This window comes from Octopus sinensis, linkage group LG30 (assembly GCF_006345805.1).
Source record: "Octopus sinensis linkage group LG30, ASM634580v1, whole genome shotgun sequence".
Classification (NCBI taxonomy): Eukaryota; Metazoa; Mollusca; class Cephalopoda; order Octopoda; family Octopodidae; genus Octopus; species Octopus sinensis.
In genome coordinates this window covers 1,686,648-1,710,126 of record NC_043026.1, presented here as the reverse complement: position 1 = coordinate 1,710,126, position 23,479 = coordinate 1,686,648, and the positions used below count along the sequence as shown (strand labels likewise).

Here is a 23,479-nt window from a genome sequence, read left to right as displayed (position 1 = left end):
TGTGAAGTGGTCAAAACTGAAATTCTTTCTTTCTTTTTTTCCTAAGGCCTTAGAACCCCATTGGAGTCAATATTCTGTCCAGCAGACCAAAAAAATTCTTTTCTTCTTCATCCCTCTCCCTTCCCCTCTTTTTCTTTAGCACTCATCCCAGATACAAACACACACACACGCACATACACACATGTTCTCTCTCTCACTTTCTCCTCATCCACCTCACCCTCTTGTACTGTCTTATATTCCTCCCCACCACTACAAACTCTAAAATGGTCAAAACTCCTCACACAGGAACTTAGTTTGATTTGAAAACCCCACTAGAATGGGAGAAAGCACTAATGATCTAAGTGATATGATATATATATAAAAAATGTAATATACAAATAAATATCTGTAAATATAAACCATCCGATCTTCTGAGTACCTCATTTCTTCTAATATATATATATATATATATATATATACATGCATACACACACACAGGCATAGCTATGTAATAAAAAATTTGGTTCCAAGTCTAGTCTCACTGCGTGGCACCTTGGGCATGTGTCTTCTATAGCCTTGGGCCAACCAAAGCCTTGTTTGTGGATTTGGTAGATGGAAACTGAAAGAAGCCTATAGTATATATGTGTGTGTGTGTGTGTCTGTGTTTCTCCCCCGTCCACTGCTTGACAACCAGTGTTTGTGTGTTTACATCCCTGATAGTTAGCTCTTCAGTAAAAGAGATCAAGAAAATAAGTATTAAGCTGATAAAAAAAAGAGTCCTGGGGTTGATTCATTCAATTAAGAATTCCTGAAGGCAGGGACCCAGAATGGTTGAAGGCAGGGACCAGAATGGTTGAAACAAAAGCAACAAAATGTGATATATTATATATATATATGTTTAACTTATCTTTCAGGTTTAATTGACTGTTATATGGCCAGCCACCGACCCAGGGAGGCAATCAATTTAGCTGGGAAAGCGGTGAGACAGTTGGGTAACAATGCAAGATCTTTGACGGTAAGTCAACCCACTTTGTTTTCTTTTGACTAAACTGAAGGTGTCGAGATTGTTTTAATTACCAGAGAGATGGAAGGAATCTTTCTTTAAATTTTGTATTTCCATTACATTTATAAAAGCCACATGTTTGGTTTTGTAATAAGAAGTTTGATTCCCAACCATATGGTTCCAGGTTCAGTCCTACTGTGAGGCATCTTGGACAAGTGTCTTCTACTACAACCTCCTGCTGACCAAAGCCATTAAGGGATTGCTACTTGTTTATACAGCTATCCTCATCCATGCTAGCACAATCTTTTTCCTTATACACCACATCTGATTCCTCTTCTGCCCAGTCTTGCTCTCATCACATTCCTACTAAGCTCTTCGTGCACACTTGCATTGCACATCAAACAGAGCATTCTGCAAAGAAACTACACTTATTGTCCGGGGTGAGTGCATGATGGAGTACCGTGGTCCACTAGAAACCCTAGATAGGTCAGTAAGGGATATTAGAAACAGTACTGCCGTTATGGGGAGTGTAAATGTTGTCCTTGCAGGGGATTTCCATCAAATATTACGGGATGCAGGAGCTGATGAGATCTATGCATGTCTAAAGTCTTCATTTCTGTGGAGGTTTGTTCATCAGCTTTCATAAAGCAAGAATATATGAGCTCATCTGTACAACACCTTAGCTGAGGAATTTTCTCATCACCATCAAATAACACCCTGCAGCAGCATGGACTGCAATGTGGGCACATGGTGTCTACATTGGCCGAGCTTAAAGAAAAGGTATTTCCCACATAGCATGGTTCGCAGAGAGAGAGCTGTTTTCGCACCTCAGAATGAGTTGACAAAGTAAACCATGAACTCCTCCACATTCTACCTGGAGATGCTTCAACATCTGTCTCCATGGATACTACCATTGATGAACATGCCGCTTTTCAGTATCCAGTTGAATTTCTCAACGCTCCCACAGGACTGCCATCGCATTAGTTGTTCCTAAAGAAAGGTGCACCTATCGTGCTCTTGAGGAATTTGAACCCACCACAACTATGCAATGGTACAGGATTGATTGTAACTACGACGACAACTCATGTCCCGCAAGCAACCATCATTGCCAGCTGCCATCGAGGGGAGATCGCATACATTCCATGCATGCCCCTTATTCCCTCAAATATGCCAGGTCATTTCAAGTGTCTCCAGTTCCCAGTGCAATTCTGCTTTGCTATGACAATTCAATTGTTTAAGTCTGTAAGTCTTGGTCATTTTGGGGGCAATTTTAAGATTCCCTTCCAATCTAAGCTGCCATTCTACATGTTTTTGGTGACAACAATTTCAGCATTGTGCATCACAAAATGACTGAAAAACATGTTTATAAAGAATAGTTGTTTGCTTCACGCACCTCGTGTGCTGATTCTGGCCACAAGAAAGAAAGAAACAATGCAATGTGGCTGTAGGTTATAACACCAGGGCAACGCCAGGACGCATTGGTAGTGTATATGTGTGTGTGTGTGTATATGGATATATATACACACACAAATTGTGTGTGTGTGGAGGCATGTGATTTAATGGTTAGGAAGTTGGGTTCATGATCATAAGATTGTGGTTTCAATTCCTGGACCAGGCAATGCATTCTGTTCATTTCATTTTCCCCCAGTCCATTCCACAGGTAAGAATGGGTAATGATGGACTAGCATCCCACCCAGGGGAGAATAAATACACCATGGAAACCAGGAAACCCTTTTAGTCTAAATGGCTGAGGAAGGGTCTTTATCCTTTTACATATATACACACACATACTCATACGTGTAAGTGTGTATATGTTTGTCCCCAAGTCTTGACATTGCATGATAGTCGTAGAGGAGTGTTTCTGTCAAAGACAAGCAGTGTCGTTGATTTCCTGTATCCTGCAAAAGCATTCCTGGCAATGGGGAAAATATTACCTAACTTGGAAACTGGTGAGGGTTGGCAACAGAAGTGCATCAGGTGGTAGAAAACCTGCCTCAGTAAGCCCCATCCAACCCATAGAAAAGTAGATGTTAAAATGATGGTAAAAGAGATGAAAATATCACATGACAACTGAACAGAGGAATGTGGGACACATTTGCTAAAATTTCTTTTTCAGTTACTAATCATCTTTTGCTGTTGACTAAACATATTTAGATGTTTGCAGATACTTTTGCTTATTTCTTGTCATATTGCTAACCTTCACTTTTTCTGTTCCAGCTTCCTGTCCCTATACAAACTGAAAGACTCTCTTTCCTTCTCTCTCTCTCTCTCTCTTTCTCTCTCTCTCTCTCTCTCTCTCTCTCTCTCTATCTATCTCTCACTTTAAACTCTTTATATAAATATATTTCATTCTCTCCCTACAAGCTCTATGCCTCTGTACTGTCTGAAGAACCAACAACAGCAATAAAGGTAAGTCTCTCTCTTCACATATATATATATCTGTAAAATAATATGTGACAATTATTCGGTAGCCAAGATAAAACTAGGAGTTTCGGATGCCAAAGTGGAAATCCACACCACCATCTCTTCGGTTATCTGGAGATGGCCAGATAACCGAAGAGATGGTGTTGTGGATTTTCACTTCAGCATCTGAAACTCCTAGTTTTATCTTGGCTACCGAATAATTGTCACATATTATTTTACAGATAAATTTCCTCTATTTACATAATATTGAGGTCTCTTTCTTTCTTTTGTTATCTTACCGTTACCAATATATATATATATATATATAAGATAATTAAAAAATTGTCTGAAGTCGTAAGACACCCTCTGTTTTGTCCTGTTATTACTATTCTTGTTTTTTATTTCTATTTTTTGTTTCTTGTATTCATATTCGTGTGGCATCCTGTCCTTGTTTCGTATACATTCGATCCTCTTTCCAAGAAATCTAATGCCCGTAGCTTAGTTTTTCTTTGGGGCTGGCCGTATCGGAGCGATATCAGGATTAATCAGCCGAAATTGCTAAGATGATCCGGTTCCCGACTGAAGATTAGAGGCTTCGAATGACCCGTCTGTTTTTTTGTGTCGTCTCTTTGTGTGTTTTTGCGTTCTTGTCCCATTTTGTAATTTATATTTAATTTCTATACATATATATATATATATATATATATATATATACACACACATACATATACGTGTGTGTATGTTAAAGTCCTTGGCCTAGTGGTTGTGGTGTTGCACTCACAATCATGAGGTCATAGTTTCGATTCCCAGGCTGGCATTGTGTTCTTGAACAAACACTTCATTTCACATTAATCCTGTCCACTCACCTATGATGGATTAGCAATGGTGGCATCATTTGAGAGTTGCAACAATGCAAGAAAGCAGATGATGCAGCTGGCAGTGTCTGACACCATCTGGTCACTAGCGATACAGTGATACATACATCTCAGTGATTGCCAAGGCTTAACCAGTACAATGTTAACAACACCCAGCACACGCTGTAAAGTGGTTGGCATTAGGAAGGGCACTGGGTTGTAGAAACCATGTCAAAACAGATCAGTGGAACCTGGTGCAGCTTCCCAGCTTACCAACATTGGAAATGGACTTTAAAGGATGATGATGAGATTTGTGACTACTATACCCATTGTAGTAAGTAATTAACTACTATACAGAAATTGTGAAAGTATACATGGACTTTTAAACATAACTAGTAGTCATTTATACATACATATATATGTATGTATGTATATGTGCCAGTGGCATGTGAAAGACACCCATGCCAGTGGCACCTGTGCTGGTGACATGTAAAAGGGCATCCAGTACACTCTGTAAATGGTTGGTATTAGGAAGGGCATCCAGCCATAGAAACCAAACCAAGCCAAAACAGACAACTGGAGCCCGGTGCAGCTCTCTGGTCAAACCGTCCAACCCATGCCAGCAGAGAAAACAGACAGAGAATGATAATGATATCTAACTTTCTGTCTGTATGTCTATAACCACCTGTCATTGTCTGTAGTCCTATCACTTTCTGACTCTGTGTGTGTGTACACAGACTGACTGACATGCAAACACATACATATATGTATATAATCTATGTCCACCCCTTTTTTCAGGCCAAACAATATGTCGAGAAAGCAATGAAACTGGACAGTTCATATTTAGAGGCTGTGTATGTGATGACTGTGATACTGGGCAAGGAACAGCAGTACGACAAGGCTATTGAACTGTGAGTAACCACTCCTCTATTGAGTAAACTCTTGTCTTCAGTTTTATTTCCCTGTCTGTATCGCCAAGCCTAATATTATTTTTACTAGCAGGACCTGTGACCATTTCACAGAATCAATGGTAAGCCTATTGGGTTATTCCTGAAAACTTTATCCAAAAAGCCTGAAAACGTAGCTTGTGTTGTGTCTGAATCGAAAGATAGTCACTCATCTGCTACTCATTGGAAAATTAAGGAAATTGGAATATGAGGATTACTTAATGCTCTTTATATACTTTATGCACAACTTTATAGACTTAATACACAGCAATCATAAAATAAATGTTCATTCTTATTTTTCCATTTTTCCCATAAGCAGAAAAAATTACATTTTAAAATTTACATGGTCACAATTTCATATCTAGAAAACAAAAATTTTATAGTACAATTATTTTATATGTAAAATGTAGGGTCACAATTTCGTGAGGGTAAAATTCAATGCAACCTCTGAAAATCACATCATTGATAACTTATAAGCGAAGGCGATGGGTCAGAGCCAATACACCTTTCAATCCAATGTTTCTTTGCAGAAGATATTCTTTGTGTCAGTTCTCCCTTTTCTTTTCCCTTGCTTGTCAGTGTTGATAACTTTAACTCTCACATCAGATAAGTCGCTAATCCTTGAGAATGCAACATATAGCTGACCATGGCTGAGTACAAGTTTGGGCAAGAACAGCCCCACTTTATCAAATGTCTACTCTTGTGATTTATTGATAGTAATTGCATATGACAGGTGAATGGGAAACTGGTTTCTTTCTAAAGTGAATGGCAAGTTTGGGATGTGTTAAGTGGTAGGTGATATAAAAAACTTAGTTCAATTAGAAAAAAAAAATTACTTTTCACTATGCACTCACCATTTCTCTCTCTACCTTTTTTTTAATCTCACCATCAGAACATCACCCCTCTGCTAAAATTATATTCCTAACTCTCCTCTATATCACTACCTTCAACTATTTTAACCACGTAATAAATATTACATTCCCCCTAACACGTCATTGGACACTTCTCTCTCTCTTTCTGCCTCTCTCTTCTTCTTATCCTCTTTTTCTTTCTCTTCAACTAATCACGTGAAAATGTTACAGTTACATTTCCCCTACCTCACATCATGGATGCTTCTCTCACCCTCTTTTTCTCTCTCCCACTTTTCTTTAATCACGTGAAAGCGTTTCTGATGGGCGAAGGACCATGACAGGCAGAATTATTATAAGATTAGTGTTGTCGTTACTGTTTTTTATTATTTGGGCAGTTGAGGCAGGATATGTAAAATGTCAAATAAAATACCATTCAAGTCCCTCTATGTATGTGTGTGTGTAATGTATATGCGTGTGTATGTATACAAACACACATACAGCATAGTATGCAGTACTGGAATAGCACACTTCTGTGTCATTTTTGCCATCTTGGGTGGTCCTTACTTTTATCAGGCAAATTCCTCTAATGTGGGTTACCTTGGGTGAGACAAATGACAAGGCCATTATGTCTAAGAGAGATGACTGGATGCAGGGCTTACTAAGGAAGTCAGCAATGCTAGATGCAGAAGCCTTAATGGGAGCTGACTCCATTTATAGGCTGGCTATTGACTCCCTGTTGAATTCATCTCCCCTTCCTGATGAGTATCATTATTTTACCCTATCAGAGTGCCCATCAAACCTCGACACATGCAATGGTGAGAGCCTATAGTGGGGCCGTCAGGTTACACTACTCTACACACTAACTGTTCTTCAAAGCATCTAAATTCCATTCAGCTCTCACAATCACTCCAGAGACACATTACATCACTCCGGAACATACTACAGCACCATCCTGAGAGCACTTTGTGGTCATTCAGTTGCAAAAAATAGCAACAAAATCTCCCTCAAATTACAACCTTCATAGCCTGTACACTATTGCTTAATATAAGCTCCAGAGACTAAGACTTGTCGAAATCATTCACACAACTACTCTACCATCCTAAGATTACTGTTTTACTCAACCTGCTTAACATAGCAGCAGCAAAATCACCCTCGTTTGGGATAATATGGTCTTGAATATATTATCTTTGCAATCAAAGTGGAAATGTTATGGTTGGATCATTGCTAACCAAGACCATCTTAAGAGCGTTTGAGGCTTCTAGCAAATCAATACATTGAGCCTTACAGCATTTATTGAGAGCAAACCACAGTGTGGCTATTTGGTAAGAAGCTTGCTTTCTAACCACATAGTTCTGGGTTCAGTCCCACTGCGTGGCACCTCAGGCAAGTGTCTTCTACTATAACCACTTACAAAAGCGTTGTGAGTGGATTTCAGAAACTGAAAGAAGCCTGTTGTATGTATATATATATATATATATATATATATATATATATGTGTGTGTGTGTGTATGTGTATGTGTCAGTTTGTGTTTGTCCCCTACCCACCATTGCTTGGCAACCAATGTTGCTGTACATTATTTACATTTGACGGATATTTGTCCTCATCTTGTTTGTTATTAACACAACATTTCGGCTGGTATACCCTCCAGCCATCATCAGGTGCCATGGGAAAATTTCCTACCTGGGTTCTCATTCCTAAGGTATTTTTCGATGTTATTCAGGTCACTGCCTGGAATCGAACTAGGAATCTTGGGGTTAGTAGCCCGTGCTCTTAACCACTATGCCATATGCCCGTAGTGGTTAAGGGTGCTGGCTACTAACCCCAAGGTTCCGAGTTCGATTCTAGGCACTGACCTGAATAATAATAATAACACCGAAAAATACCTTAGGAATGAGAACCCAGGTTCGAAATTTCCCCAAGACACCTGATGGAAGCTGGAGGGTATACCAGCTGAAACATTGTGTTAATAACAAACAAGACGAGGTCAAATGTAAATAATGTACATAATTCATCATCTCTTAAATATAGAACTGCAATGTTGCTGTATTTAATCCCCGTAACTTAGCGGTTCAGCAAAAGAGACTGATAGAATAAGTACCATGTTTGCAAAGAATAAGTCCTGGGGTCGATTTCTTCAAATAAAAGACCCTTTAAGATGATGCTCCAGCATGGTCACAGTCAAATGACTGAAACGAGTAAAAGAATACATAGATCAGAATTGGGTCCCTAGACCCCTGACCTCCCTTTGCAGGTCAAGGTAGCTGGGAGTGGACAACCAAGATGTCTTGCCTCACTTTCTTCTCTGCACTCCACAATCTATTGCTGAAGCTGCCTTCCTCTCCATTGAACATTGACGATTTCTTCTGCAGAGGACCCCAGATCCTCTCTTTGTATGCATTGGTAAGCAAGCCCTAATATGCTAATTAACCCACAGCTGGGACCCTGACAGGTGCTACTACTCAATAGTAGCACTCCTCAAAAACAATCTGTTACACAACACCACTCCATGGTGCACTTGCACCACCACCCCATACTAATTTTCACCATTCTGTATCACACTTGACTACTCCATACCACTCCAGTCCACCACTCCCATCATGCCATACCAAACTGCACCACAACATAGTACACTACACTAACTCATGAGTGCCCTCTGTGTGGTTGCTTAACCTGCTAGAAACAGAAACCAAATCTCCATCAAATAACACTTGACTATCTTAAAAAGGGAAGTGCTCATTAGATGACATCTTTTTGGACACTTTGAAAAGACAAGATTGTCACAGTTCAAGTGTCATCGATCACAGGATTGACTTAACACCATCATACCTTACAAGTCAATGAAAGAATCTCTTCAGAGTAGCTAGACTTTAGAAATTGCAGCTGAATGTCCTTCAAATCCACTAGCATAGCTAGAGTGTGTGCCAACCAGGGCAGCACTTCCGTTGGTAACTCCCAGACCCCACAAAAAAAAACACATATTGCCTACAGCAGACCCAAAAGTGCTGCCCAGGGCAGACCTCCACCACCATCCCCCCACCCTAGTCACACTAGTGCTCAAATCACACCTAAGTGTCTTATGTATGTATCTATGTATCAGCCAGTGAGGGAGATTGGTGCATGGTGGCGAGATCTGATATAAACTGCTGCCAAATCTCCTTCAAATGTTTGTTGGAATCAAAGAAGGAAACCTCTGCATGGCAACTAGGCCTAATAGAAACAGAAGTCAAATCTCCCTCAAATCACATATTAGTGTTACGTATATATGTATGTGCCAATGAAGGAGAGCTCTGCATAGTAAAAACAGCAGCCAAATCTCCCTCAAATCCTACCCTGCTGTCTGGTGTAGATATGTATGTATGAATCGATGAGGAAGACATATACAGGATTGTTAGGCTTGTTACAAATAGCCAATAAATATCCCTTAAATCAGATCATTCTGGCTTTTAAAAAGGACAAAAACAATGTTGGACAATTGTGTATTTTGGGTTCACAATTGAAGTGCTTTCGATCATAGGTTTGTTCAGCTAGGGGCAACATGGGATGAAACAATAGCAACAACACATCTGATTCTATGCTACCATAGCATAATACATCTTATCTCACCCTACCATGACGTACACCAATCAATGTTTTCATTGTCAAACTCCCAACAGACTTCGCAAGACCCTCGTCCACCACAACACTTGCCATCTGCATCAAATGCTCGGGGACTTCCTGTCACAGACCAACGAAGCACTGGAGGCTGTCAATCACTACAGCATAGCCCTCAGGTAAACTCACTTTTGCTTTTCATTTTGTTTATTTTTGTGTATTTATCACACATCATCATTTAACGTCTGTCTTCCATGCTGGCATGGGTTGGACAGTTTGACAGGGGCTGGCCAGGCAAAGGACACACCAAGCTCCACTCTCTGTATTGGCATGCCCTTCCTAACACCAGCTGCCTTACAGAATGGACTTATATAGCTTGTGACACCTGTGCTGCAGAAACATAAAAGACACACAGTACACTCATAGAATAATTAGTAGGTGGTGCTCCAGTATGGCCGCAGTCACATCACTGAAACAAGTAAAACAATAAAAGACTATGCCATTTTAGTCCCGAACAAGGCCAGGTGTCTCTGCTAGTGTATATAAAACTAAGGATGTGTGTGTGTATGTGTGCATCACTACAACTCAAGAACTCCCCAACCGATTTCATTTAAATTTTACGCATGCCTTACTCAGGGTCCATGCAGGGTCATGGGCCAAAGGAATTTCCAACTTCTTGCCTAATGCAAACCCAGAGCAGTCTCTCATCTCTTACACTATTTCAGTATTGTGTGTCAAAAGTGAAACAATAACATCTCTATTGTAATATGAGAGACTTTCAGTTTTAATACTGAAACTTATCTCACTTACATATATACATATACAAACACACACACATATATGCATCTATATATGTGTATATACATATGCACATGTTTGTATATATGTATGTATATATATATATATATAGATCTATATGTATACATGCATATGTATAGATGTGTGTGTATATATATATATATATATATATATATAGTGGTTGTATACTGTCAACTTAATGTGACAGTCCCATAAAGGGAATCACACCACTGCTATTTAGCCCTAGGAAGCATCAACGCTTCCTGTCGGCCTTGACACATTTCCTGTGTCCTTATGTTTACAAAGGGGAGACAAGCACCCACAACAGCTAGGCTTGCATCCAGAGACATGTTTCCGAGTCTTTGCTCGTCATCAGTCTGGAGTAGCATGGCCTGCAGCTAAAGATACCTGTCAAGCCTTCGTAAACATATTTTCAGTGGAGTATATTCACTGATCACCAAAATTAGAAATATTAAATTTCTAAATATCTCAGAGAGACATAAGCAGTGGTGGAACGATAGATAGCAGTGATGTAATTCCCTTTCTGGGACTGTCACGTTAAGTTGACAGTATACAACCGCTCTATCGTTCCACCAATTCGAGAAGCCTGATTAATGTTTGTTGCAAATTTGGGGGGAAGTGACTGGATGCTATATTACAGGCCTGAATGCTACAAGAATACATACTACTTGTCAATTATGTCCCTGTCTTTCCTCTCTCTCTCTCTCATTTTGACTCTACACATATTTTTCTCCCTCAAAAGGATGGACCCAGCCAATTTACCTGCAAAGGAGGGCATCCAAAGAATTGAGAAACAAACAGACAATGGCCTGGAAGGTTCCTACGACATGGAGGTTGAAGATATGGAAGGTAGTGACAATGACGTCAACAATCCCCTGGTAAGATCAATGACCTGTTGTTAATGGCTGGAATAAGTAATGCTTTCTTTCATCGAAACCTATGTATATACCTGTTCAAGAAAGAATCTAGTAAAAGAAGGTAAAACGATGTTGTAATAAAAGAAGAATTTAATAGATTGAAAGCACTCATTAGTTTCTGACTTTTTTTCACAACCATCGAAGCCTGAAACGCTCCTCATGAATTCATGAAATGGTTGTGACCCGTAAACAGTTTTGAGTAGGAACCAGAAAGGGAAGCTTGAATATGTGTGCAATGAAGTGTGCAATGCACATGTGCACACTGAATTTGTAAAATGGAAGAGAAGATACTTCAAACCACAGTTTTTTATTTCATTGAAATATAGGTATATATTCAAGGAAGAATTAACCGTTTGGCTTTCAGATTATTCTGTCAAATGTAAAACTTATTCATTTATATTTCGCTGAACTAATCCTGCATTATCTCATAGTTTTGATATTTCAATGATGATGATGATGATCATCATCATCGTTTAACGTCCGCTTTCCATGCTAGCATGGGTTGGACGATTTTGACTGTGGGCTGGCGAACCAGATGGCTGCACCAAGCTCCAGTCTTGATCTGGCAGAGTTTCTACAGCTGGCTGCCCTTCCTAACGCCAACCACTCCGAGAGTGTAGTGGATGCTTTTACGTGCCACCGGCACGGGGGCCAGTCAGGCGGAACTGGCATCTTAAAATAGGTGTGACTGTTGATTGTAGGATGGGTGTGAGGGCCTGGATCTGATCAGTTTGAACATAAAACTGGTTTAAATGTTAAAAGGCTAAGTAAAAGAAAGTAAAACAATATTGAAATAAAAGAAATATGTAAAAGGCACAGGTGTGGCTGTGTGGTAAGAAGCTTGCTTCCCAACATAATGGTTCCAGGTTCAGTCCCGCTGTGTGGCAACTTGGACAAATGCCTTCTATTATGAGCAAAGCCTTGTGAATGGATTTGGAATGGAAACTGAAAGAAGCCCATCATGTGTATCTGTTTGTCCCCACCACTGCTTGACAACCACTGTTGATGTGTTTACATCCCTGTAACTTAGCAGTTCACCAAAAAGAAATCAATAGAATAAGTACCAGGCTTAAAATGAAAGTAAGTACTGGGGTCAACGTGCTCGACTAAGATTCTTCAAGTCTGTGCCCCAGCATGGCCAGAGTCTAATGACTGAAACAAGTAAAAGATAAAAGATTCGTAAATTTTCTTAAGAGAGATTTAACCCTTTAGCATTGAAACAAGCCATGTCCAGCCCAAATACTTAACATGTTTTATATTGAAACCTGCCAGATTTGACCTCTCCCACCTACAATGTCATTCTGAATGGAAACAATCACATCATGAACATTTCAAAGCGATGAGATAATGAAGGATTAATTGAAAACAATGTGAATAACTGAGCATCACTTTCGACCGAGTAATCAGAAATGGGGAAAGAGTTAAACAATGGAAATTCATTATTTTCATTCCATTTTGTAAAAAAAAAACCCAAACTTCTTTCAAAAAAAGTTTTTTTTTTTTTTTTGAAAGTTGTTGCTGAATGTCTTTAATGATGATGCTGAAAAATATAGACTAAAACTAATTAGAAATTGGTATATGAGTGGTAGCGATGGGGTGGTGGTCACTGTGATTGACTTAACTGCAGCCATGATAGGGCACCACCTTCTTAATAAATTTTATTGAATGGGTTAAAATTCTGATCTTTTATATATGTGTGTGTGTATGTTATCATCATATATATATATGTTATATGCCTGCTTTTCATGCTGGCATGGGTTGGATGGCTTAACAGTAGCTGTAAGGCTCTGAGAGTCTGTTTTTTGGCCTGGTTTCTACAGCTGGATGCCTTTCCTAACACCAACCACTTTGCTGAGAGTACCAGCACAAGTATCAATTCTACCCTGGTGGACAGGTCTTCTTGAGGCACCAGATACCTCGTTCCTTTATCATCTCCTTTGTAAGGTTCAACATTTTGAGATCAGCCTTCAATACTTCGTCCGATGTCTTCCTGGGTCTCCTTCGTCCACAGCTTCCCTTCACATTAAGTGATCATCCAACAGAATGGATATTGTTATTTGTTGTCCACAGAAGCACTTTGACCATTTTATCCAGAGGTCAAACAAAAGGGGTCATTCAAACAGATTTGTTTTGTTTTTCTGTTCATGTCTTGATTGAAATTGGTTTCTTTAGTAATTGTTTCTTTCTTATTTGACAGGGAGACCTAGAAGGCAGTGACGTGGAAAGCAACTGGTCGGAGACTGACTTCAGCTAGCAGACCACCACCCCTGACCCTCAGTCCACCACAACCCCATTTACTCCCTGCGATATTAGTTTTAAGAGAGAAACAATACAGACGATCTCTTATCTGCACACACACACACACACACACACACACACTGCCTCTCACCACCACCCACTCACTTTTCTTCTTTGTCTTCTCATGCAACATTGCACTGCCACAACAACAGTTAGACAACTACCACCACCACAACACTGTCACATGACACTACTACACTTCAAAAGGATTCTTTTACTACTGCCTCAACACAACCAAGCAACATATATTTTTGTTTGTGTGCGTGTGTGTGTATGTATATATGTATGTGTATATATATGTATGTATATGTATGTATGTATATATTCGCCATGTTGGACCACTGAACTCTACAAGTTTTTCTCATTCTCTCTCTGTTTATTTCCTCTTATTCCTTTCTGTTGAAGAGCAGAGGCTCGAAATGTAAAAGACTTTTTCATTTTTCTCAAGCGTCGAACTAATACACTTGCTTGTTCATACACCTGTCTTTGTCTTTTGTTTTTCTATAAATTTCTATATATGTATATGTATGTATATATATATGTGTGTGTGTATGTGTGTATATTTATATATGGATGTGTGTATGTATATATATATATTTATATATCATCATTGTTTAACGTCCGTTTTCCGTGCTAGCACGGGTTGGACAGTTCAACCGGGGTCTGGGAAACCAGGAGGCTGCACCAGGCTCCAGTCTGATCAGGATGCCCTTCCTAACGCCAACCACTCCGTGAGTGTACTGGGTGCTTTTTACGTGCCACCAGCACAGGTGCCAGGGGAGGCTGGCGGTAGCCACGATCAGTTGGTGCTTTTTATGTGCCATTGGCACAGAAACCAGTCAAGGCGGAGCTAGCATCGGCCACGTTCGGATGGTGCTTTTTACGTGCCACAAGCACAGAAGCCAGTCAAGGCGGCGCTGGCATCGGCCACGTTCGGATGGTGCTTTTTACGTGCCACTGGCACAGGTATCACAACTACTACTTCCATTTGATATTTATTTTGATGTTGATGTACTTGACTCAATAGGTCTCCTCAAGCACAGCAGGTCACCCTACGATCCAAGGTAAGCACAGCAGGTCACCCTACGATCCAAGGTACTTTGGATGGGCTGGGGCTATGCGAAACTGATGCAGGAAGCAGCCATAAACTCATTTTATTTGCTGGGTCTTTGCAGTCACAGCATACCTCCAGAGGTCTCGGTCTTTCGTCATTGCCTCTGTGAGGCCCAACGCTCTGAGGTCATGCTTGACTACCTCATCCCATGTCTTCCTGGGTCTACCTCTCCCCCTGATACCTTCAACTGTTTGGGAGTGGCACTTCTTCACACATCTCTCCTCACTAATCCGCAGTACATGACCATACCAGCACAGATATCTCTCTTGCACACCACATCTGATGCTGCTTATGTCCAGCATTTCTCTCAGGGCACTTACACTCTGTTGTGTGTGCACACTGACATTACACATCCAACGGATTATGCTAGCTTCATTTCTTTCAAGCCTACGCATGTCCTCTGCAGTCACAGCCCATGTTTCACTACCGTGAAGCATGCCGGTTCGCACACATGCATTGTACAATCTACCTTTCACTCTGAGCGAGAGACCCTTTGTCACCAGTAGGGGTAGGAGCTATGTATGTATGTGTATGTATGTATATATATATATCTATATATATGCATGTATGTGTATATATGTGGTTGACATTAGGAAGGGCATCGAGCTGTTGAAACCTTGCCAGATCAAACTGGAGCCTGGCAACTCCTGGCTTGCCAATCCTCAGTCAAACTGTCCAACCCATGCCAGCATGGAAAGTGGATGTTGAACAATGATGATGATGGTGTGGGTGGGTGTGTATGTGTATATATGTGTGTGTGTGTGTGTGCATGTTTATATATATGTGTATGTGTATATCACACATGTGTGTGTGAATGTATTTGTGTGTTCACGTATGTGTGTGCCAATCTTAGAAATGTGGGTGAGAAGGCGGAATTAGAATTAGCTTAAAATCAGAAGACCGAAAGCTGAAGCAACCAGGTGAGCGACACCTGAGCAGATTCACCTTTAAAATAAACAGGGAAATAGAAATGCCAAACCGGGATGTGATATCAGAGACCCCTAAGTGCAAACTGAAACATCCATTGAACACTTCTGTCCTGAAACTTTCATTATTGACTATTTTCCTTTTCTTGGAACAGAAGCAGAAATTAAATGATTGAAAGACAGAATTTCTGTTATTGTGAAGTGGAAGAGAACGAGCAGCGGATGTGCTTTTGTATCAAAATTCAGCCCTTTAACAATGTGGCATGTTTATTTTTGTACTGGAAGAAAACATTTAGAATATGGAATGATAAGAGACTTCAAAGAATGAGGTTTTAGATAAACTGTTTAAGGTTTATGTCTACGTTAAGGCATCCCCACATTACACTTTTATTATCTATTTCATAGGCACAAGTTTGGCTGTGAAATTCAGCCTCCCAACCATGTGGTTTCATGTTCAGTTCCATTCTGTGGCACATTGGGCAAGTGTCTTTTACAGCTCCAGGCGAAAAGTCTTGTGATGGATTTCAGGGACAGAAATTAAATGAAGCCCATCATGTGTGTGTGTGTGTATCTATGTTTATCCATATATGTATAACTCCCTATATCTGTCATACTCCCACCTTTCATCTCTGACACAAGTTCCCTTCCTCAAATACCCCTACCCCTCTCGTAATTCCTTGTCTTGCAAGTTACTTGCTGACCCTGGCAGTGCTGGTGCCATGTAAAACGCATCCAGTCCACACTGTGAAGTGGTTGGCATTTGGAAGGGTATCTAGGTGTAAAAATCATGCCAAAACTAGCCTCGCCTGTGCTAGTGCTACGTAAAAAGTACCGAGTCCTCTCTGCAGAGTGGTTGGTGTTAGGAAGGGCGTCCAGCCATAAAAACCCTGCCAAAACGCACAGTAGCCTAGGGTAGTTTTCTTCCTGGTTGGCTCCTGTCAACCGTCCTACCCATGCGTGCATGGAAGATGATGATTTTATATATTATATATATATATATATAGTGTGTGTGTAATATTCACACACAAGCATGTATGGGTTAGTGTGTGTGTGTGTGTTTGTCCTGGCATTGCATGGTAGTTGTCAAATCATGCAGTGTCCTTCATTTTCAAGATTCTGCAAACCCGTCTGGCCGCATGCAAATGTTTATCTTACTTGGAAGCAGGTGAAGATTGGTGACAGAGAAAGCATCCAACTGTAGAAAATCTGCCTCAATATATTCTTGTTGACCCATGCAAGTTTTTAAAAGTGAACATTAAAACAATGATGAGGATGATGGTTTTCTGTAAGTAAAGATACTTGCCACATTTTGCTTGTCTTGTTTTGACGTAGTATTATCTTGTGGCTGGATAATAATGTCTTTATTGCATTGAAATATAGGTCTATATTTAAGCAAGAAATAAAAGATGGTGAAATTATACTGAAATGAAAAAAAATAGTTATTAGGCTCAGGCGTCGCTGTGTGGCCTGGGGCTGTTAGTAGAAAACACTCCCCCAAGGTGCCCCTGTTTGGCACCTTGGGCGAGTGTTTTCCACTTATAGCCTCAGACTGACCAAAAACTTGTGAGTGGATTTTGTAGATGGAAACTGAAAGAAGCCCGTCAGATATATGACAGCGGCAGTGGCTTTATCTCATATCCAAGAATTTAGCTTCTTTGTTGAATGCTTTTTTTATGGTGATGACTAATTAGACTAATTCTTGTATAAAAGAGTCGATGGCATTGACCGCCTGGTAGTGTTGAGAGAGAATCAGGTTGATTTTATTTAGCCTTTCTGTCATTTGATTTCTTAATTTTTTTCTCTCCTGGTGGCTTTGAAGTTTTATATATATATATATATCTATACAATATGTTACATTACTCGGTAGTCAAGATAAAACTGAGTTTCAGATGCCGAAGTGGAAATCCACAACACCATCTCTTCGGTTATCTGGCTATTTGAAAACGTTATGAAAAAATACCGTTAAAAATGAAGGGAAATTACTCTGTTATAACTCTGCTTTGCCTGCGTACTTATACATCGCTCGCATTTTTCGTCATAAAAATTATATAAAAATACATAAAAATATATATATATATATATATAAGTTCTTAAGTAGAGAGAAGATGGACTTGGTATAAATCTTTATTTAGAATAAGTGTTCTTTCAACCCATCCTGTTACTCTCCCTTATAGATGGCACTCCTTTCAACATGTTGCGTTGCATCAGTTTTGTAGTTTATGTATGGATGTACCTGATGAGACCCAGATTGCAAAATTGATGCAAGACAACATGTTGAACAGAGTCCTGCCAATAAGGGACAGTAGCAGGATGGGTCAAAATGACCACTGTACAAAGTAAGGATTAATACCAAATCCATCTTCTGGTTGCTAAAGAAATTATCATTATCTCAACTAACCCTGCTAAGTTCCTAAAGTAGATCCAATGAAAACCTACCCCGACTGCGGATGATACCAGGGATCCCAAACCGTGCCAGTCCTCTACTCAACACTTCAACACCCTAACTGACATATATCCATTAGTCCAAAACTATTAAATATATATATATATATACATCTGTGGTTGGCTTTGTGTCTGTGCCTCCACTTTCACTTGCCAACTAGTGTTGGTGTGTTTACCAGGTTTACCAAAATTACTGGGATCTGTTCATTCGACTAAAAATTCTTCAGGGTGAAGTTTCTTAAGACCATTCTTACGTAACATAATAACAAAAAAGGTACGTAGCCTAGTGGTTTGGGTACTTGGCTCATGTGGTCATGAGTTCAATTCTCAGTGGCATGTGTCCTTGAGCAAGACACTTTATTTCACATTGTTCCGGTCCACTGAACTGGAAAAATGAATAGTACCAGTAAGCCTTGTCACATTCTGTGTTACACTGAATCTCCCTGAGAACTACATTAAGGGTTCACGTGTCTGTGGAGTACTCAGCCACTTACACGTTAATTTCATGAACTGGCTGTTCCATTGATCAGCTTAACTGGAACCCTCATCATTGTAACCGAGTGCCAGTGTGTGTGAGATCAGGAGTTCGAGCCCTAGCATCACATTGTGTCTTTGAGCTGGCAAATGCAAGTTGTAATTGAAAAGGGCCAACCTTGTCAACCTCTGCGGAGTACTCAACCACTTGTGCATTAATTTCATGAGCAGCTGTTCCGTTGATTGGATCAACTGAAACCCTTGTCATCATAAATGATGGAGTGCCAAAAAAAGATCTTTTTTAATAAATAAATATGTTAGATTATTTTTCCATAAAATATCTTAAAGTTCAATGTTCTTAGTATTTGATCTTTTAAGTTGTTTGTCCTGAGTTTTAGGTTATTTGAATTCAACCTTCTCACATTATGACCCTAACCTGTATATATATATGTGTGTATGTATATATATCATAACCATTTTTCGTTACTTTTCCATGCTTGCTTGCGTGATATAGTTTGTATGTGTGTGTATATATATATATATATATATATATATATATATATATCTATATATAAAGGCATATATGTAAATAAATATATATAAACACAGCTTTAGTTTTGGGTCCTCGTATACTGCCCACACACACATACATACATATATATATATATATATGCACAAACATTTGTACATATATCTGTGTATGTGTATATATGTATTAGATATTGATATGTGTGTATATTTATATATATAGATATTCAATTACAAATTGAAAGCAGCTCTTGCGTTGTAAACATTATCAATCAAACATGCTCAATGCATGTGCTTTGTTTGTTCACCAGTATACTGCGGAGTAGCATTGTGGGGGGGACTCCCTACAAGTATACTGCGGAGTAGCATTGTGGGGGGGACTCCCTACATGTATACTGCGGAGTAGCATTGTGGGGGTGACTCCCTACAAGTATACTGCGGAGTAGCATTGTGGGGGGGACTCCCTACAAGTATACTGCGGAGAGTAGCATTGTGGGGGGACTCCTACAAGTATACTGCGGAGTAGTAGCATTGGGGGGGGGACTCCCTACAAGTATACTGCGGAGTAGCATTGTGGGGGGGACTCCCTACAAGTATACTGCGGAGTAGCATTGTGGGGGTGACTCCCTACAAGTATACTGCGGAGTAGCATTGTGGGGGGGACTCCCTACAAGTATACTGCGGAGTAGCATTGTGGGGGGGACTCCCTACATGTATACTGTGGAGTAGCATTGTGGGGGTGACTCCCTACAAGTATACTGCGGAGTAGCATTGTGGGGGTGACTCCCTACAAGTATACTGCGGAGTAGCATTGTGGGGGGGACTCCCTACATGTATACTGCGGAGTAGCATTGTGGGGGTGACTCCCTACAAGTATACTGCGGAGTAGCATTGTGGGGGTGACTCCCTACAAGTATACTGCGGAGTAGCATTGTGGGGGTGACTCCCTACAAGTATACTGCGGAGTAGCATTGTGGGGGGGACTCCCTACATGTATACTGTGGAGTAGCATTGTGGGGGGACTCCCTACAAGTATACTGCGGAGTAGCATTGTGGGGGGGACTCCCTACAAGTATACTGCGGAGTAGCATTGTGGGGGGGACTCCCTACAAGTATACTGCGGAGTAGCATTGTGGGGGGGACTCCCTACAAGTATACTGCGGAGTAGCATTGTGGGGGTGACTCCCTACAAGTATACTGCGGAGTAGCATTGTGGGGGTGACTCCCTACAAGTATACTGCGGAGTAGCATTGTGGGGGGGACTCCCTACATGTATACTGCGGAGTAGCATTGTGGGGGTGACTCCCTACAAGTATACTGCGGAGTAGCATTGTGGGGGGGACTCCCTACAAGTATACTGCGGAGTAGCATAGCATTGGGGGGGGGACTCCCTACATGTATACTGCGGAGTAGCATTGTGGGGGTGACTCCCTACAAGTATACTGCGGAGTAGCATTGTGGGGGGGACTCCCTACATGTATACTGCGGAGTAGCATGAGTAGCATTGTGGGGGGACTCCCTACAAGTATACTGCGGAGTAGCATTGTGGGGGTGACTCCCTACAAGTATACTGCGGAGTAGCATTGTGGGGGGGACTCCCTACAAGTATACTGCGGAGTAGCATTGTGGGGGGGACTCCCTACAAGTATACTGCGGAGTAGCATTGTGGGGGTGACTCCCTACAAGTATACTGGAGAGTAGCATTGTGGGGGGGACTCCCTACATGTATACTGCGGAGTAGCATTGTGGGGGTGACTCCCTACAAGTATACTGCGGAGTAGCATTGTGGGGGGGACTCCCTACAAGTATACTGCGGAGTAGCATTGTGGGGGGACTCCCTACATGTATACTGCGGAGTAGCATTGTGGGGGTGACTCCCTACATGTATACTGCGGAGTAGCATTGTGGGGGTGACTCCCTACAAGTATACTGCGGAGTAGCATTGTGGGGGTGACTCCCTACAAGTATACTGGGGAGTAGCATTGTGGGGGTGACTCCCTACATGTATACTGCGGAGTAGCATTGTGGGGGGGACTCCCTACAAGTATACTGCGGAGTAGCATTGTGGGGGGGACTCCCTACAAGTATACTGCGGAGTAGCATTGTGGGGGTGACTCCCTACAATATACTGCGGAGTAGCATTGTGGGGGTGACTCCCTACATGTATACTGCGGAGTAGCATTGTGGGGGTGACTCCCTACATGTATATGCGGAGTAGCATTGTGGGGGTGACTCCCTACAAGTATACTGCGGAGTAGCATTGTGGGGGGGGACTCCCTACAAGTATACTGCGGAGTAGCATTGTGGGGGTGACTCCCTACATGTATACTGCGGAGTAGCATTGTGGGGGTGACTCCCTACAAGTATACTGCGGAGTAGCATTGTGGGGGGGACTCCCTACATGTATACTGTGGAGTAGCATTGTGGGGGGGACTCCCTACATGTATACTGCGGAGTAGCATTGTGGGGGTGACTCCCTACAAGTATACTGCGGAGTAGCATTGTGGGGGTGACTCCCTACAAGTATACTGCGGAGTAGCATTGTGGGGGGACTCCCTACAAGTATACTGCGGAGTAGCATTGTGGGGGTGACTCCCTACAAGTATACTGCGGAGTAGCATTAGCATTGTGGGGGTGACTCCCTACAAGTATACTGCGAGTAGTAGCATGTGGGGGTGACTCCCTACAAGTATACTGCGGAGTAGCATTGTGGGGGTGACTCCCTACATGTATACTGTGGAGTAGCATTGTGGGGGGGACTCCTACATGTATACTGCGGAGTAGCATGTGGGGGGTGACTCCCTACATGTATACTGTGGAGTAGCATTGTGTGGGGGGACTCCCTACAAGTATACTGCGGAGGAGTAGCATTGTGGGGGTGACTCCCTACAAGTATACTGCGGAGTAGCATTGTGGGGGGACTCCCTACATGTATACTGCGGAGTAGCATTGTGGGGGTGACTCCCTACATGTATACTGCGGAGTAGCATTGTGGGGGGGACTCCCTACATGTATACTGCGGAGTAGCATTGTGGGGGGGACTCCCTACATGTATACTGCGGAGGAGTAGCATTGTGGGGGTGACTCCCTACAAGTATACTGCGGAGTAGCATTGTGGGGACTCCCTACATGTATACTGCGGAGTAGCATTGTGGGGGGACTCCCTACATGTATACTGCGGAGTAGCATTGTGGGGGGGACTCCCTACATGTATACTGTGGAGTAGCATTGTGGGGGGACTCCCTACATGTATACTGCGGAGTAGCATTGTGGGGGTGACTCCCTACATGTATACTGCGGAGTAGCATTGTGGGGGTGACTCCCTACATGTATACTGCGAGGAGTAGCATTGTGGGGTGACTCCCTACAAGTATACTGCGGAGTAGCATTGTGGGGGGGACTCCCTACATGTATACTGCGGAGTAGCATTGTGGGGGTGACTCCCTACATGTATACTGCGGAGTAGTAGATTGTGGGGGTGACTCCCTACATGTATACTGCGGAGTAGCATTGTGGGGTGACTCCCTACAAGTATACTGCGGAGTAGCATTGTGGGGGTGACTCCCTACAAGTATACTGCGGAGTAGCATTGTGGGGGGGACTCCCTACATGTATACTGCGGAGTAGCATTGTGGGGGGGACTCCCTACATGTATACTGCGGAGTAGCATTGTGGGGGGGACTCCCTACATGTATACTGCGGAGTAGCATTGTGGGGGTGACTCCCTACAAGTATACTGGTAGGAGTAGCATTGTGGGGGGACTCCCTACATGTATACTGCGGAGTAGCATTGGGGGGGGGACTCCCTACATGTATACTGCGGAGTAGCATTGTGGGGGTGACTCCCTACAAGTATACTGCGGAGTAGCATTGTGGGGGGGACTCCCTACATGTATACTGCGGAGTAGCATTGTGGGGGGGACTCCCTACATGTATACTGCGGAGTAGCATTGTGGGGGTGACTCCCTACAAGTACTGGGTTTTAAAATACCTGAAAGTCATAGACAAGCAAGGCAACTCAGCCACCTGTCTATGACTTTGTTGTGTCTTAACAGCCAGTGCTTTGAGTGGGTGGTTCAGGGGGTGAAACAACTAAATCCTTGAAGACACAGTTGCAGCATCCATCCATCCGTGTGTGTGTGTAAATATATTGTCATGTATGTTGTCATCATCATAACAGGATACAGCAAGCTGCAAGGTTGTATCAAGCTCCACTATGTGTGAGTGTGAGTGTGAGTGTGAGTGTGGTCAGTCTGTAGTTTTATGTTCTTAGCAGCAATATGACAAAGTAAGCCAAGGTTATTCAAGGTCTTATCTCTTCAGACCTTATCT

General features: G+C 41.8%; 1 protein-coding gene across 1 annotated transcript in view; it reads left to right on the top strand.

Annotated features, from left to right (window-relative positions):
• Positions 1 to 14,029, top strand: part of LOC115226678 (anaphase-promoting complex subunit 7) — a 57,308-nt gene extending 43,279 nt beyond the window's left edge. The window contains exons 13-18 of the mRNA XM_029797694.2: positions 894 to 994; positions 3,347 to 3,391; positions 5,038 to 5,150; positions 9,692 to 9,808; positions 11,191 to 11,326; positions 13,563 to 14,029. Of these exons, the coding sequence (XP_029653554.1) occupies positions 894 to 994; positions 3,347 to 3,391; positions 5,038 to 5,150; positions 9,692 to 9,808; positions 11,191 to 11,326; positions 13,563 to 13,619 (569 nt within the window). The 3' untranslated portion in view covers positions 13,620 to 14,029. The remainder of the gene's footprint in view (positions 1 to 893; positions 995 to 3,346; positions 3,392 to 5,037; positions 5,151 to 9,691; positions 9,809 to 11,190; positions 11,327 to 13,562) is intronic.
• Positions 14,030 to 23,479: the final 9,450 nt, after the last annotated feature.